The sequence below is a fragment of the Anastrepha ludens genome, chromosome 3 (assembly GCF_028408465.1).
Source record: "Anastrepha ludens isolate Willacy chromosome 3, idAnaLude1.1, whole genome shotgun sequence".
Lineage (NCBI taxonomy): Eukaryota > Metazoa > Arthropoda > Insecta > Diptera > Tephritidae > Anastrepha > Anastrepha ludens.
Genome location: NC_071499.1, coordinates 111,591,477 through 111,604,739, shown reverse-complemented (window position 1 = coordinate 111,604,739; position 13,263 = coordinate 111,591,477). Strand labels below are relative to the sequence as shown.

Sequence of the window (13,263 nt, the reverse complement as noted above, 5' to 3'; positions counted from 1 at the left end):
TCTAAGTTATAAGGACATTCGTCCTCATTTCCCAGCCGAAACAGCCAGTTTAGCAAACGAGCGTGACCACCTACGCCAGGCCGATCCCGGGGCTCCCCGCAGAAGGGATCTTAATTTGGAGATCCGGCAACTGGTAAATCAGCATAAGCGGACTAAATGGGTTAAGCACCTGAAGACCTGTAACCTCACCTCTGGGGTGAGTAAGCTCTGGTCCACCATTAGGTCCCTGTCAAACCCGACGAAGCACAACGACAAGGTGGCTATCACCTACAACGGTTGCACTTCGTCCGACTCGAAGAGATGCGCGAGCTATTTTAGCCGGCTTTTCGTATTGCATCCCCCGGGCGACAGAACCAAACGTCGTGCTACCAGAAGGCTGCACAAACTGACGAACGACATTGCGCCACTTACTTTCTCCGGTGATGAGGTTCAAGGGGCCATCACCAAGTCGAAATCATCGAAAGCCATTGGCCCTGACGGCCTAAACGCGCTGATGCTGAAGCATCTGGGACCCCTGGGAGTAGGATTCCTCACAAGGGTTTTCAATCTGTTCCTGGCCACTCTCATCATCCCTGACAAGTGGAAAGCAGGGTGAGTGGTCCCACTACTGAAACCTAGGAAACCCGCCAACCAAGGGGAGTCTTATCGGCCAATAACTCTCCTTTTCCCAGTAGTGAAGACACTTGAAGCCCTCCTACTTCCACTCTAGACGAAACACCTGGCCCCAGTCCCACATCAGCACGGTTTCCGACGAGTGCACAGCACCACCACTGCACTCACCGCCATAAACGCCCAGATAAATCGCGGGCTTAACCAAAACCGCCCCTGGGAGAGGACTGTCCTAGTAGCGTTGGACTTGAAAAAGGCTTTCGACACAGTCAGCCATTCTACGCTACTAGATGATATTTATCAGTCGACACTCCCGCCAGGGCTAAAGAGATGGTCTGCAAACTACCTGAGCGGTCGTCACCCGTCAGTGATTTTTCGAGATCAAACATCAAAGCAGAGGAAGATAAAGCAAGGCGTAGCGCAAGGTGGTGTCCTTTCTCCCTTGCTGTTCAATTTCTACATCTCGAAGCTCCCCCAACCACCAGCGGGAGTTTCCTTGATCTCATACGCTGACGACTGCACGATAATGGCGTAAGGCAATGACATCGATGGCCTGTGTTCCAAAGTGAACAACTACCTCACCGACCTTTCTCGCTTTTTCACTGCGAGGAATCTCCAACTTTCCCCCACCAAGTCCACGGCGACCCTCTTTACCACCTGGACAAAGGAGGTCAAGCTGTCCCTTAAGGTAGAAGTCGATGATACACCAATTCCGACGGTAAATAATCCCAAAAGTTTGGGTGTAACCTTTGACAGCTTGCTCTCCTTCTCTGCGCATACAACCGCAATTGCCACAAAAGTCCAAAATCGCAACAAGGTCCTCAAATCGCTGGCCGGCAGCACTTGGGGCAAAGACAAAGAACTGTTGCTTTCGACATTTAAGGCAATAGGCCGGCCAGTTCTTAACTATGCTGCGCCTGTCTGGCCGCCAGGAACTAGTGACACGCAGTGGACAAAGCTACAGACTTGTCAAAATACCGGCCATTCGGACAGCGACCGGGTGCCTCCTGATGTCACCCATCCAACACCTTCATAACGAGGCACAAATGCTCCCAGTTGTGGAGCACAACAAATTGCTCAGCAAGCAGTTCCTGCTTGGATGTTACCGCAGGTCTCATCCCTGCAGACACCTGCTTGAGCCCGAGCTGCCTCCCAGGCACGTCAGGAGACACCTCCTAGACTACGCTGACGAAATCCAGGACAAAACTGACCGTAACCTACTGGACCGGACAGTATTTAGACAGTCAATAAACGACATTCACCGGGAGACCGTTACCACCTTCTTGAACTCCCGTGCCGTGAATGCCGTAATCGGAGTCCAACCACCACCTATTGCAGACGAAGAGCTCCAGCTTCCCCGTGAGACCCGTGTAACACTGGCACAACTACGTAGCAGGTTAAACTCCTACATATCCAGAATCGACCCCGACATACCAAACACATGTCCGGCATGTGAAGGCACCCCGGACGACACTAACTACCTCTTCACATGCCCCCTTAAACCGACTCATCTAACCCCCCTCTCCCTCTGGACCCAACTCGTCGAAACAGCATGTTTCCTGGGCATACACCTAGATGAGCTAGACGAAGACGAACGATGATATGCCAACACTGACAGGGCTACCTATGCTGTTAACAACAACAACAACAACAAAGCTATGTACTGTCATTACGGCTATGGCAAATGGTTACACAAATGTTTACGAAAAATGCAAAGTAGGCGAGGCTTTTAGAACCAGCGTAGTTTTTACTATCTTCAAAAAAGGGGATCCTGCCCTGGTAGGAAACTACAGACAAATTTCATTCATGAACTGCATTGCTAAAGTTATGATTGGCATTATTAACGTAAGAATAACCTCTTGGACTGAAAGGAACAGTATCTTAAACGAGTATCAAGCCGGCTTCAGGAAGAATTACTCCACAGTCGACAATATATTCAATTTAGCCGCTATTGTCCATTAAAAATGAGAAGAAAAGAAGAAAATTTACACGTGTTTTGGCGACTACAGCGATACAAAGACAGTTGTATGGAATGGCTCAGAAATTTCAGATACATTCAGATACAAAACAAACTCAGGCGTCAAACAGGGATGCTTATTGTCGCCAATACTATTTGCTCTTTACATAAACGACTTACATGAAAGCTTAGAAGGAGGATTAAACATAGAAAGGAAACATATTATTTATATTAGACTTCTAATGTACCCGGATGATATCATTTTGTTAGCGCATCACCCAGGCAAACTACAAGCGATGATTAATAACCTTGAAAGCTACTGCAACCTGTGGAATCTTGAAGTAAACCGCCCAATGTCTCAAATAATGGTGTTCAGAAATTTCAATTGAAGCTAAATGGAAACTTTTTCTTGCAGTTTGTCGTTCAATACAATCATACGCAGCACAGGTGTGGGGTTTCGGGTTGCAAAAGTATTTTGTAAAGCGAATTCTGAAGCTACCATCGCATATGCCTACATACACTACTTTTTTTGCAAACCGGCATGCAAGAAAATCATTTGTTCACTTTAGAACTGTTCCTTAAGTATATGCACAGAATTTTGTTTATATACTCAGAAAATCGGGGCCACATTATCTGTCCAAAATTGTTATAAAGAAAGAAGTCTTCTGAATTAGAGATCTAAAAAAGTTGTTTAGTAAAAACGATGTCATTTGACGAATAGATAGCTGGAAATAAGATGCAAAATTGCTTTTAACAAACCACAACCAGGTTAGGATGAATACGTACATACAAAAAGCCTTAAGTACTAGGAGGATATATAAGGAATTAGATAGGTCAAAAGGTCTGGTTTATTAAAAAAAATATGAAAAAATTGAGAGAAACATGTTTCTAATACCCCTCGGCAAGCAATGGCAAACCGCCGAGAGTATTTCTGCCATGAAAAAGCTCCTCATAGAAATATCTGCCGTTCGGAGTCGGCTTAAAACTGTAGGTCCCTCCATTTGTGGAACAATATCAAGACGCACACCACAAATACGAGGAGGAGCTCGGCCAAACACCCAACTGGTTTGTTAGAGTTTTTCTAAACACGATCTCATTCATCTGACTTCCGATTTCGAATTGACAAGTTGTAGAAAAGAGTGCTATGATACTTATACAGCGCCTTTACGCATTTTCGATATCCTGAGCTCGAGAAGTGTGTCAGTTCTGTAAACTGGGCATCCATATACAGCATGGCTTCAGTAAACTTTCTTGCTTTGCCTGTTTATCAAACTAGTACAGTAGAAGCCCGATAAGTGCAATACCGATAACTGCAATTTCGCGGAAAGTACAATTCGATTTTGAGTCCATAGAAAACTCGAAAAGAGCAATAAAAAATTGCAATTTTCGGGCGCAAAAGAATTCTTGTTCGAGGAAATTTTTTACTTAATACGGCAATGTATTTGCGTTCATCACGCGCGAAGACACAGCTTTATAGCTATGCACAGTTATGGTTCTCGAAATTATTGCGACCAAAAACACTGTTCTCATGCTTTGTGATTTTTGATTTTTACAAATAACTGTAAAATTGTAGCGCTGATATCATAAAATATGGCATCGAATCGTTTGTGACATTCAACACGCGTTAGTTTGAAGCTGGTTCTTGAGAGTAAAACAATCGTTCGGAGTTTGTATCATTTTTTTTTTTTGCTTTCATCAAATAAAATCATGGGAAAAGTGAAAAAGAATCTACATTTTCTAACATTGAAAGAAAGAGATGAGATTCTCCAAAAAATAGAAAAAGGCGTTAAACAACGAGATCTTGCATTCGAATACAAAGTTGATTGCGCAACGATTTGCCGAATAAAAAAACAATCCCGGTCATTAAAAGAAAATGCATACAATTCATTTTCACTTGGTAATAAACGGAAAACTTTACGGTTTAGCAATCATCCAGAGCTCGAGAAGCCTTTGTACCAGTTTTTTATGAATCAGCGGCGACGAAATGCTCCTGTTTCTAGCTTGATATTGAAAAGCAAAGCATTAAAAATATTTGATGAAATAAAAAAGGATGGAGAACAATTCCATGCAAGTGATGGATGGTTTTCGCGATTCAAGAAACGCTTCGGACTTCGCTATTTGACTGTGACTGGTGAATCATTATCTTGTGATCTAGAAGCCATTAAGCCATTTAAGGAAAAATTTACGGCGAAAATCGCTGAAAAAGGATATGTAACATCACAAATATATAATGCTGAAACGGGGCTCTTTTGGAAACTTTTGCCAAATAAAACCTACGTTTCGAAAGATGAAAAGAGTGCTCCAGGCAACAAAGTTTCAAAAGATCGAATCAGTGTTCTTTTGTGTGCAAATGGTGATGGCAGCCACAAAATAAAACCATTAACGATCAGCAAATCCATGAATCCGCGTTGTTTTAAAAATTTTCGTCTACCGGTGAATTATGCTAGCAACAAGACTGCTTGGATGACGCGGGATGTTTTCAAAAAGTGGTTCTTTGATAATATTGTCGAAGAAGTGAAAAAATTCGCCAAAGAAAATGATGTTCCACCCAAAGCATTACTCTTGCTGGATCAAGCCCCATCTCATCCGCCCGAAGAAAAATTAGTTTGTGGTGAGATCGAAGTGATGTATTTTCCGGCCAATTGCACAACGATTTTACAGCCAATGGATCAAGGTGTTATTAACTTGACAAAAATTCAATACAAAACATTGCTAATGGAAACCATAATTAGTGAAAAAGATTCTTCATTACATGAACTATTGAAGAAAATTGATTTGAAAGCCGCCGTGATCATGTTGAGCCAAGCATGGGGGAAATTGCTCCCTGAAACGATCGCTAAATGCTGGAAAAGCGTATTGGGTACAAGCCCAACAGTTGACGCGATTATTGAATCTAATCCAGACGATATGCCATTGGATATCGAAATTGACGACCCCCTTCTTGTTGGAGGATTACAACGCTCATTTAACCGGTCGAAAACTGTGTGGGTGAAGCAGACACAGATGAAATCCGCAATTGGATTTTGGAATTAGGAATAGATGAAGGTGATAGTGAAGCCAATGAACCCGAAGATACTACTCAAGAAGAAACAACCGAAAAAGTCCTGCATGAATCGATTTTTGGCTATGTCAATACAATTCTGAAATGGGGTGAACAGAACGATGTACTGTCATTCAATCAGATCGCTTGTTTGCATGATATCCGATCAAAAGCAATTGAAAAGTGTTACGAGAAAACGCAATCGAAAATAACAAAGTTTTTCCAAAAAAAATAATTGAATTTTGGAGCACACACTCATATGTCCTTCCGCATTGATCTCTTTGTACTAATTTCAATAAATATGTGTTCATTTTTCTTGAATATGGACCTTTTGAGCTCACTAATTGCATTGAATAGAGTTAAAATATTTTTCCCTTGGTATTCCTCGATCCACAGGAGAAATTCGCAAAAGTGTAATTTTTCGCTAAGTGCAATCGTTGCTGAAATTTTCCAATTGTACTTATCGGGCTTCTACTGTATTAGTAAATCTGTTAATCAATTTGTGCCGCTTGTTACGAAAACCATATCGGCCATTAAATCATTAAACCATGGTTTAATAGCCACATCACAACATTTATTTCAAACCGAAATTGAGCGTATCGAAACTGGACCGTAACCATTCGGACGTCAGGAAATACACTTCAGAATCATAGAAGTTTACAACTTTCAAAATTTACTGAGTCATTTAGGTTTTCCTTAAACTTTGCTAAAAAACAATAAAAAATACCTCAAAAATCTCTTAACTTTTTCTAGGTGAGTATCATAATGATCGAATGAGCATTGTGATCTATTAGTATTTTTATATTTTTTGCATTGTTACAAAGTTGTTCTAAATTTTTTTTTTTTTTTTTTTTTTTTTTTTTAACGAGGTGTAAAAGCAATCGAAAGCCTTTGTCAGTGTGGGACTTTAACGCCACGAAAAGCACCTCAAATCTGACTGATCATACTACAGAGATACCGTTTCGGTAATTACGTCTGGAGGCCGTCGTGAGCAATAAGCTCAATCGTCAGTTATATGCGTCTGTTGTCCGTCTTGCTGCATTTTATCAATGCGACAGTTCTGGTTGCCTACAATCAATGTTGCAAACGATAATTCGTATTGCAAAAGCTTGTATCGCCCTCCATTTTTCTTTCGACAAGCATTTGTGGAACCAAGTTATTGGGCGTTAGAAACACACCAGTTGTTCTTGTTAGGTCATCGCGTTTCTTAACGAACCTGCTGCAATAATAAAAAGCCACATGTTTGACCGTATCCTCTTCGTCCAAGCATTCTGTACAATAAGGGCTACCAGCCAAGTCTAGGCGATGCAGATATTTTTGTTAACATCCGTGTTCACTTAATAGCTGCGTTAGGAAGAAACCAACGCCTTCGTGTTTTCGACAGATCCACCATAGATCGTTAATCTGTGGGATCAACCTATGCGTCCACGTTTTAATGACGTGGCGTTTTAATGACTGGTCCCATTTTGATTGCCAGTCAGCTATCGAGGTAGATTGTTGTTTAGGTTCCTCTGTCGGCTTCGTACCTTGCGAGCAGTACAAGCTCTTCTGTAAGCTTGGACGGATTTTTAAAGGCATTTTGCTAGCTATGACGCAGATTGTATCGTCCGATACCATTCTATGGGCACATGCGGTCCTCAATGCATTTGTTTTACTGACCTGCAGTACTTCTTTAAAATGGCACTTTTTTGCTCCAGCCCAGATTGGAAAGGCGTACGGCATTATGGAGTCTGTCAGAGTGGAAAGAATTTTTCTCCTGGTGCCCTGTGGGAGGACTACAGGGGGATGTTTTGTAGCATGCCCATAAGTGCGTTGTTAACCTTTGTCGCCTTCATAATAACAGCTATAAGATGCTCCCTGAATGTTAGTCTGCCATCAGTGTACATATCAAGGCCACCAACTGATATTGACAGCTTTTCATTCTGTTTGCTTCTTCTGATCATCCCGAGTTCTGTTTTTGGGCACCAAGTTCCAGGCTGCTGTTATTCAACCACCTTTGTATTCTTCTTATGGTAATATATCATTCCATACATGTTGCAATCTATCTATATGCTTATCAATCACTACCAGTACGATGTCGTCGGCGTATCCCACTATGGTTGTATGGTTCCATAGGGCTGGTCCGAGAACAGATCCTTCCGGTACACCACCTGACGCGCTGTAGCTCTTTGGGCCCTCCTCTGTATCATACTGCAGTACTCTCTGGTTTAAGTAGCTGCGGATGATTCTAATAAGATACTTTGGCACCGAGAAGCTGCTGAGGCCATTCAAAATATTCCCTCTCCCACTTTCCACCGGATGAGATTGAAAAGCAACTCAACTAAACGGTACCTCTTCGTTTTACACAGGCGACGCTCCACCTGATTGAGCTTCGGTGACTTGGGAACCATCACTGAAAGGAACCTCAAATCAATATTGAGTGCTTGAGCCGTCCCCTGAGAGGAACTGGGGCTGTGAGGTGCACCCAATCTCTAATTAAAAACAAAAAATGTTGTTTCAGCTGATCGAAAAATTTATAGAAATCTTCTTCAGGAAATCTACTATAAGTAGGTTAGCAACCACACAATAGCCTTCACGGAATATTCATTGAAAGTATTGCTGTTCATATTTCTGTTTCGAGCAGAAAATTTGGAGAGTTACAAGAAATCGTATGGCATATATAAATAGATAAATAAATAATACAACATTACACCCAGCGAAATGTGTCTTGTGAAGATCGTCGAACTTAAGATGTAACTCGTATTCTTAATGCATCCGTTATATTGGCGCTGGGGTCCAATTATTTTGAATCATATTTCTGTTTCGATTTGCCACAGATTTGGATACTTACTAACCCACTCGGTAGCACTGTTGACCACTAGGATGAGGCACAAGTGTAGTGAATGAACCTCGGGTGAAACCCACTACCAATCATTGGACCCATCCGTGAAACTAGAAACCACTTATTTCTCTCTGGTATTCTTGTGAAAAATTTGTTGGCTAGGCACAAAACAATGGTACACGCCAGTCTACTCTAACAATCGTAAATTTCCGGCAATGTCATGTAGAAATTTTGAGTGCCAATCTTGAGGCTCCAGCTCAATTGCTTTGTGGCTAGCCTGAAGTTTCCCACAGGCGGCACGGAGAAACAAACAATAAAAGTGGAAGAAAACGTCTTTAGAACAATATATGAAAAAGTTGATTCAAAATTCAAGTTTTTTCTGTTTTCTGTAGCTTCGAATCAGGCTGAAATAAAAAGCGGTAGAAATAATATTATAAATTAATTGCTGATAGTAACGGTACTATTATTTCTTCCTATTTATATGTAAGCCTGTGTTCCACTGCACGCCTCAAATTCGATGCGCGTGATTGTATCATAAAAAACTTCAGTACTTCAGTATCTTTTGGCTACTGCGTTTGCTATAAAAACCCCTTACTGTGAAAGCTTCGTCAGACAGTCCTAAATCGTGTGTTAGAAATTGTGTTAACAAAATGTTGAAGAAATTTGTTTGCTTCTTTGTGCTGATTAGTGGTAAAGTGTCGATTTAAATAATCATTGAGAAATTGGTTGAAATTATAAATAATTTCCATTTACAGTAATCGAACTCATCAGCGAATGGCCAAGCGCCCATGGAAATGCTGTATATTCAATAGGGTCTCCTGAATATTTCTCAGGAAATTCGTTCGACTCTGATAAAGATTCATTAAAAGCTGTTGGAGATTCAATAAATTCTACTACAGATCCATTAGACTCTGCTAAAGATTCATTAAACGCTGCTGGAGATTCAATAAATTCTACTACAGATCCATTAGACTCTGCTAAAGATTCATTAAACGCTGCTGGAGATTCAATAAATTCTACTACAGATCCATTAGACTCTGCTAAAGATTCATTAGACGCTGCTGGAAATTCATTAAAATCTGGTGAAGATTCATTAGACGCAGCTGGAGATTCATTACGCCCTGCTGGAGATTCATTAGACTCTGCTAAAAATGCAATAGGTTCTGCTGGAGACCCATTAGATGCTGCCGGAGGTTCATCAGATTCTCTTGCAGGATCATTAAATTTTGATGGAAATCCATTAGACTCTGCTAAAGATTCATTAGACGCAGCTGGAGATTCATTAAGCCGTGCTGGAGATTCAATAAATTCTACTACAGATCCAATAGACTCTGCTAAAGATTCATTAAACGCTGCTGGAAATTCATTAAAATCTGGTGAAGATTCCTTGGACGCAGCTGGAGATTCATTAGACCATGTTGGGGATTCAATAAATTCTACTGTAGATTCACTGGACGCTGCTGGAATTTCTTTAGACGCTGCTGGAAATTCATTAAATTCTGCTGGAGATTCATTAAATTCTGCTAAAGATACAGTAGATGCTTCTGGAAATTCATTAAATTCTACTGAGGATTCATTGGACTCTGCTGGAAATTTATTAGACTCTGCTGAAGATGCATTAGGCTTTGCTGGAGATCCATTAAAGTCTAATGGAGGTTCACTAGGCTCTGCTAAAGATTCAGTAGAAGCTGTTGGAGATCCATTATGCTCTGCTGGAGATTCATTAGACCTTACTGAAGATGCATTAGGCTCTGCTGGAGATTCATTAGGCCCAGCTGGAGATTCCTTAAATTCTGGTGAAGATTCATTAGACGCAGCTGGAGATTCATTAAACGCTGCCGGAGATCCACTAAACCCTGCTGGAGATTCCTTAGACGCTGCTGGAAATTCATTAGACTCTGCTGGAGATCCATTGAATACTAATGGAGGTTCATTAGGCTCTGCTAAAGATTCAGTAGAAGCTGCTGGAGATTCCTTAGATGCTGCTGGAGATCCAATGGGCTCTGCTGGAGAATCATTAGACCCTACTGAAGATGCATTAGGCTCTGCTGGAGATTCATTAGGCCCAGCTGGAGATTCATTAGACTCTGCAGAAGATTCATTGGACGCTGCTGGAGATTCAGTAGACGCTGCTGGAGATTCCTTAAATTCTGCTGAAGATTCATTAGATGTAGCTGGAGATTCATTAGACCCGGCTAGAAATTCATTAGACTCTCCCGGAGATTCATTAGACGATGCTGGAGATCCACCAAATCCTGCTGGAGATTCATTAAATTCTGCTAAAAATTCAGTAGATGCTTCTGGAAATTCATTAAATTCTACTGAAGATTCATTGGACGCTGCTGGAAATTCATTAGACTCTGCTGAAGATGCATTAGGCTCTGCTGGAGATCCATTAAATTCTAATGGAGGTTCATTAGGCTCTGCTAAAGATTCAGTAGAAGCTGCTGGAGATTCCTTAGATGCTGCTGAAGATTCATTAGATGCAGCTGGAGATTCATTACACCCGGCTAGAAATTCATTAGACTCTCCCGGAGATTCATTAGACGATGCTGAAGATCCACCAAATCCTGCTGGAGATTCATTAAATTCTGCTCAAAATTCAGTAGATGCTTCTGGAAATTCATTAAATTCTACTGAAGATCCATTGGGCTCTGCTGGAGATTCATTAGACCCTACTGAAGATGCATTAGGCGCTGCTGGAGATCCACTAAACCCTGCTGAAGATGCATTAGACTCTGCCAAAGATTCATTAGACTCTGCCGAAGCTACATTAAACTATACTGGAAATCCATCAGACTCTATTAGAGGTTCATTATACTCTGCTGTAGGCGCATTACACTCTGCTGAATATTCATTAGACGCTGCTAAAAATTCATTAAACTTTGCTAGATATTCATTAAACTCTTACTTAGATACGTTAGACTCTTATTCAGATTCATTCGGCTCTTATTCAGATTCGTTAGACTTTTATTCAGATTCGTTAGACTCTAATTCATATTCATTAGACTCGGCAGGATATTCATTAAACTTTGGTAGAGATTCATTAGACCCCTATTCAGATTTGTTAGACTCTTATTCAGCTTCATTAGAATCTAATTCAGATTCATTATACTTTGGCAGAAATTCATTAAACTTTGCTAGAGATTCATTGGACTCTTATTCAGATTCATTTGGCTCTGATTCATATTCATTAGGCTCTGTTAGAGATTCATTAAACTCTGCTAGAAATTCATTACGCCCTGTTAGAAATTCATTGAACTTTGGTAGAGATTCATTAGACCCCTATTCAGATTTGTTAGACTCTTATTCAGCTTCATTAGAATCTAATTCAGATTCATTATACTCTGGCAGAAATTCATTAAACTTTGCTAGAGATTCATTGGACTCTTATTCAGATTCATTTGGCTCTGATTCATATTCATTAGGCTCTGCTAGAGATTCATTAAACCCTGCTAGAAATTCATTACGCCCTGTTAGAAATTCATTAAACTTTGGTAGAGATTCATTAGACCCCTATTCAGATTCGTTAGACTCTTATTCAGACTCATTAGAATCTAATTCAGATTCATTATACTCTGGCAGAAATTCATTAAACTTTGCTAGAGATTCATTGGACTCTTATTCAGATTCATTTGGCTCTGATTCATATTCATTAGACTCTGCTAGAGATTCATTAAACTCTGCTAGAAATTCATTACGCCCTGTTAGAAATTCATTAAACTTTGGTAGAGATTCATTAGACCCCTATTCAGATTTGTTAGACTCTTATTCAGATTCATTGGACTCTTATTCAGATTCATTTGGCTCTGATTCATATTCATTAGACTCTGCTAGAGATTCATTAAATTCTGCTAGAAATTCATTACACCCTGTTAGAAATTCATTAAACTTTGCTAGAGATTCATTAGACTCTTATTCAGATTCGTTAGACTCTTATTCAGATTCATTAAGCTCTGATTCAGGTTCATTTGGCTCTGATTCAGGTTCATTATACTCTGCCCGAAATTCATTAAACTTTGCCAGAGATTCATTAGACCCTTATTCAGATGCACACTATGGCAGATATGAAATGAATTAAAACTTAGAGAAGACCATTGTAAATCAAAATGTTGGCTTTGAATATAAATATAATATTCTTACCAGCGTACTTCTATTTCTATTTGTTATTCGCGTACATCGAGTAACGAATTTAGTAACTACCACAATTGGAAACTGTTTCGGTTAAAAAGAAATAAAATTTGCTGAAAATATTTTTGAACTGAAATAAGTACTTGCATTTTACCCATTAAATGTTTAAGTTTCAACGAAAAAGTAAAGAGGATAGTAAAACCCACGGCGAGTTATAATAGAATAACCAGATACGAGAGTGACGAGTCGGTTCCGCAAACCGTTTAAAACTACGTTTTTACAACCAAGGACAAAGGAATTGTTATAATTTTATCGAAATGAAAGGAGTGTTTAAAAATATCTATACTTATTGCTACTACAAGCGAGACATAATTCGTCCTCCCGTGGTGCAATGTTTAACCCTGCAGTAGTCGCGCGGTCTACATATGTAATCCACCATTGTTAAATTTTAAATTTCTTGAAAATCTTGCATCGATTTCATCGGAGATTTTTGCTACTTGTAACTAACAAATAGAGAGTCACTCTCAGTGTTCCGCTGTTAATTGTCGAATGCAGTTTTATCGCTAGAGGTTCGTGAAATTCATGGTCTACGTATGTATGCCGCGCGACCGATTACGTAAGCATTTTAAATTAGGTTTTATGCTAATAGCTAGTTATACTTTGTAAAGAAAAGTGGACTTTTGGCATACTTTTTCATTTTACAAT

The 13,263-nt window shown here is 40.2% G+C and overlaps 1 protein-coding gene across 1 annotated transcript; it reads left to right on the top strand.

The window, feature by feature from the left end:
• The first annotated feature begins 9,006 nt into the window (after positions 1–9,006).
• Positions 9,007–12,697, top strand: LOC128858793 (tRNA nuclease CdiA-like). The gene is made up of 2 exons (XM_054095295.1): positions 9,007–9,117; positions 9,183–12,697. The coding sequence occupies exons 1-2, from the start codon at positions 9,078–9,080 to the stop codon at positions 12,506–12,508; spliced, it is 3,366 nt and encodes a 1,121-aa protein (XP_053951270.1). The 5' UTR covers positions 9,007–9,077; the 3' UTR covers positions 12,509–12,697.
• Positions 12,698–13,263: the final 566 nt, after the last annotated feature.

Excerpts from the sequence above, each read along its gene's own strand:
- LOC128858793 (XM_054095295.1), top strand. The coding sequence starts at position 9,078 with ATGTTGAAGAAATTTGTTTGCTTCTTTGTGCTGATTAGTG. Across the intron at positions 9,118-9,182 it reads CTTCTTTGTGCTGATTAGTG|TAATCGAACTCATCAGCGAA; the intron begins GTAAAGTGTCGA and ends TTCCATTTACAG.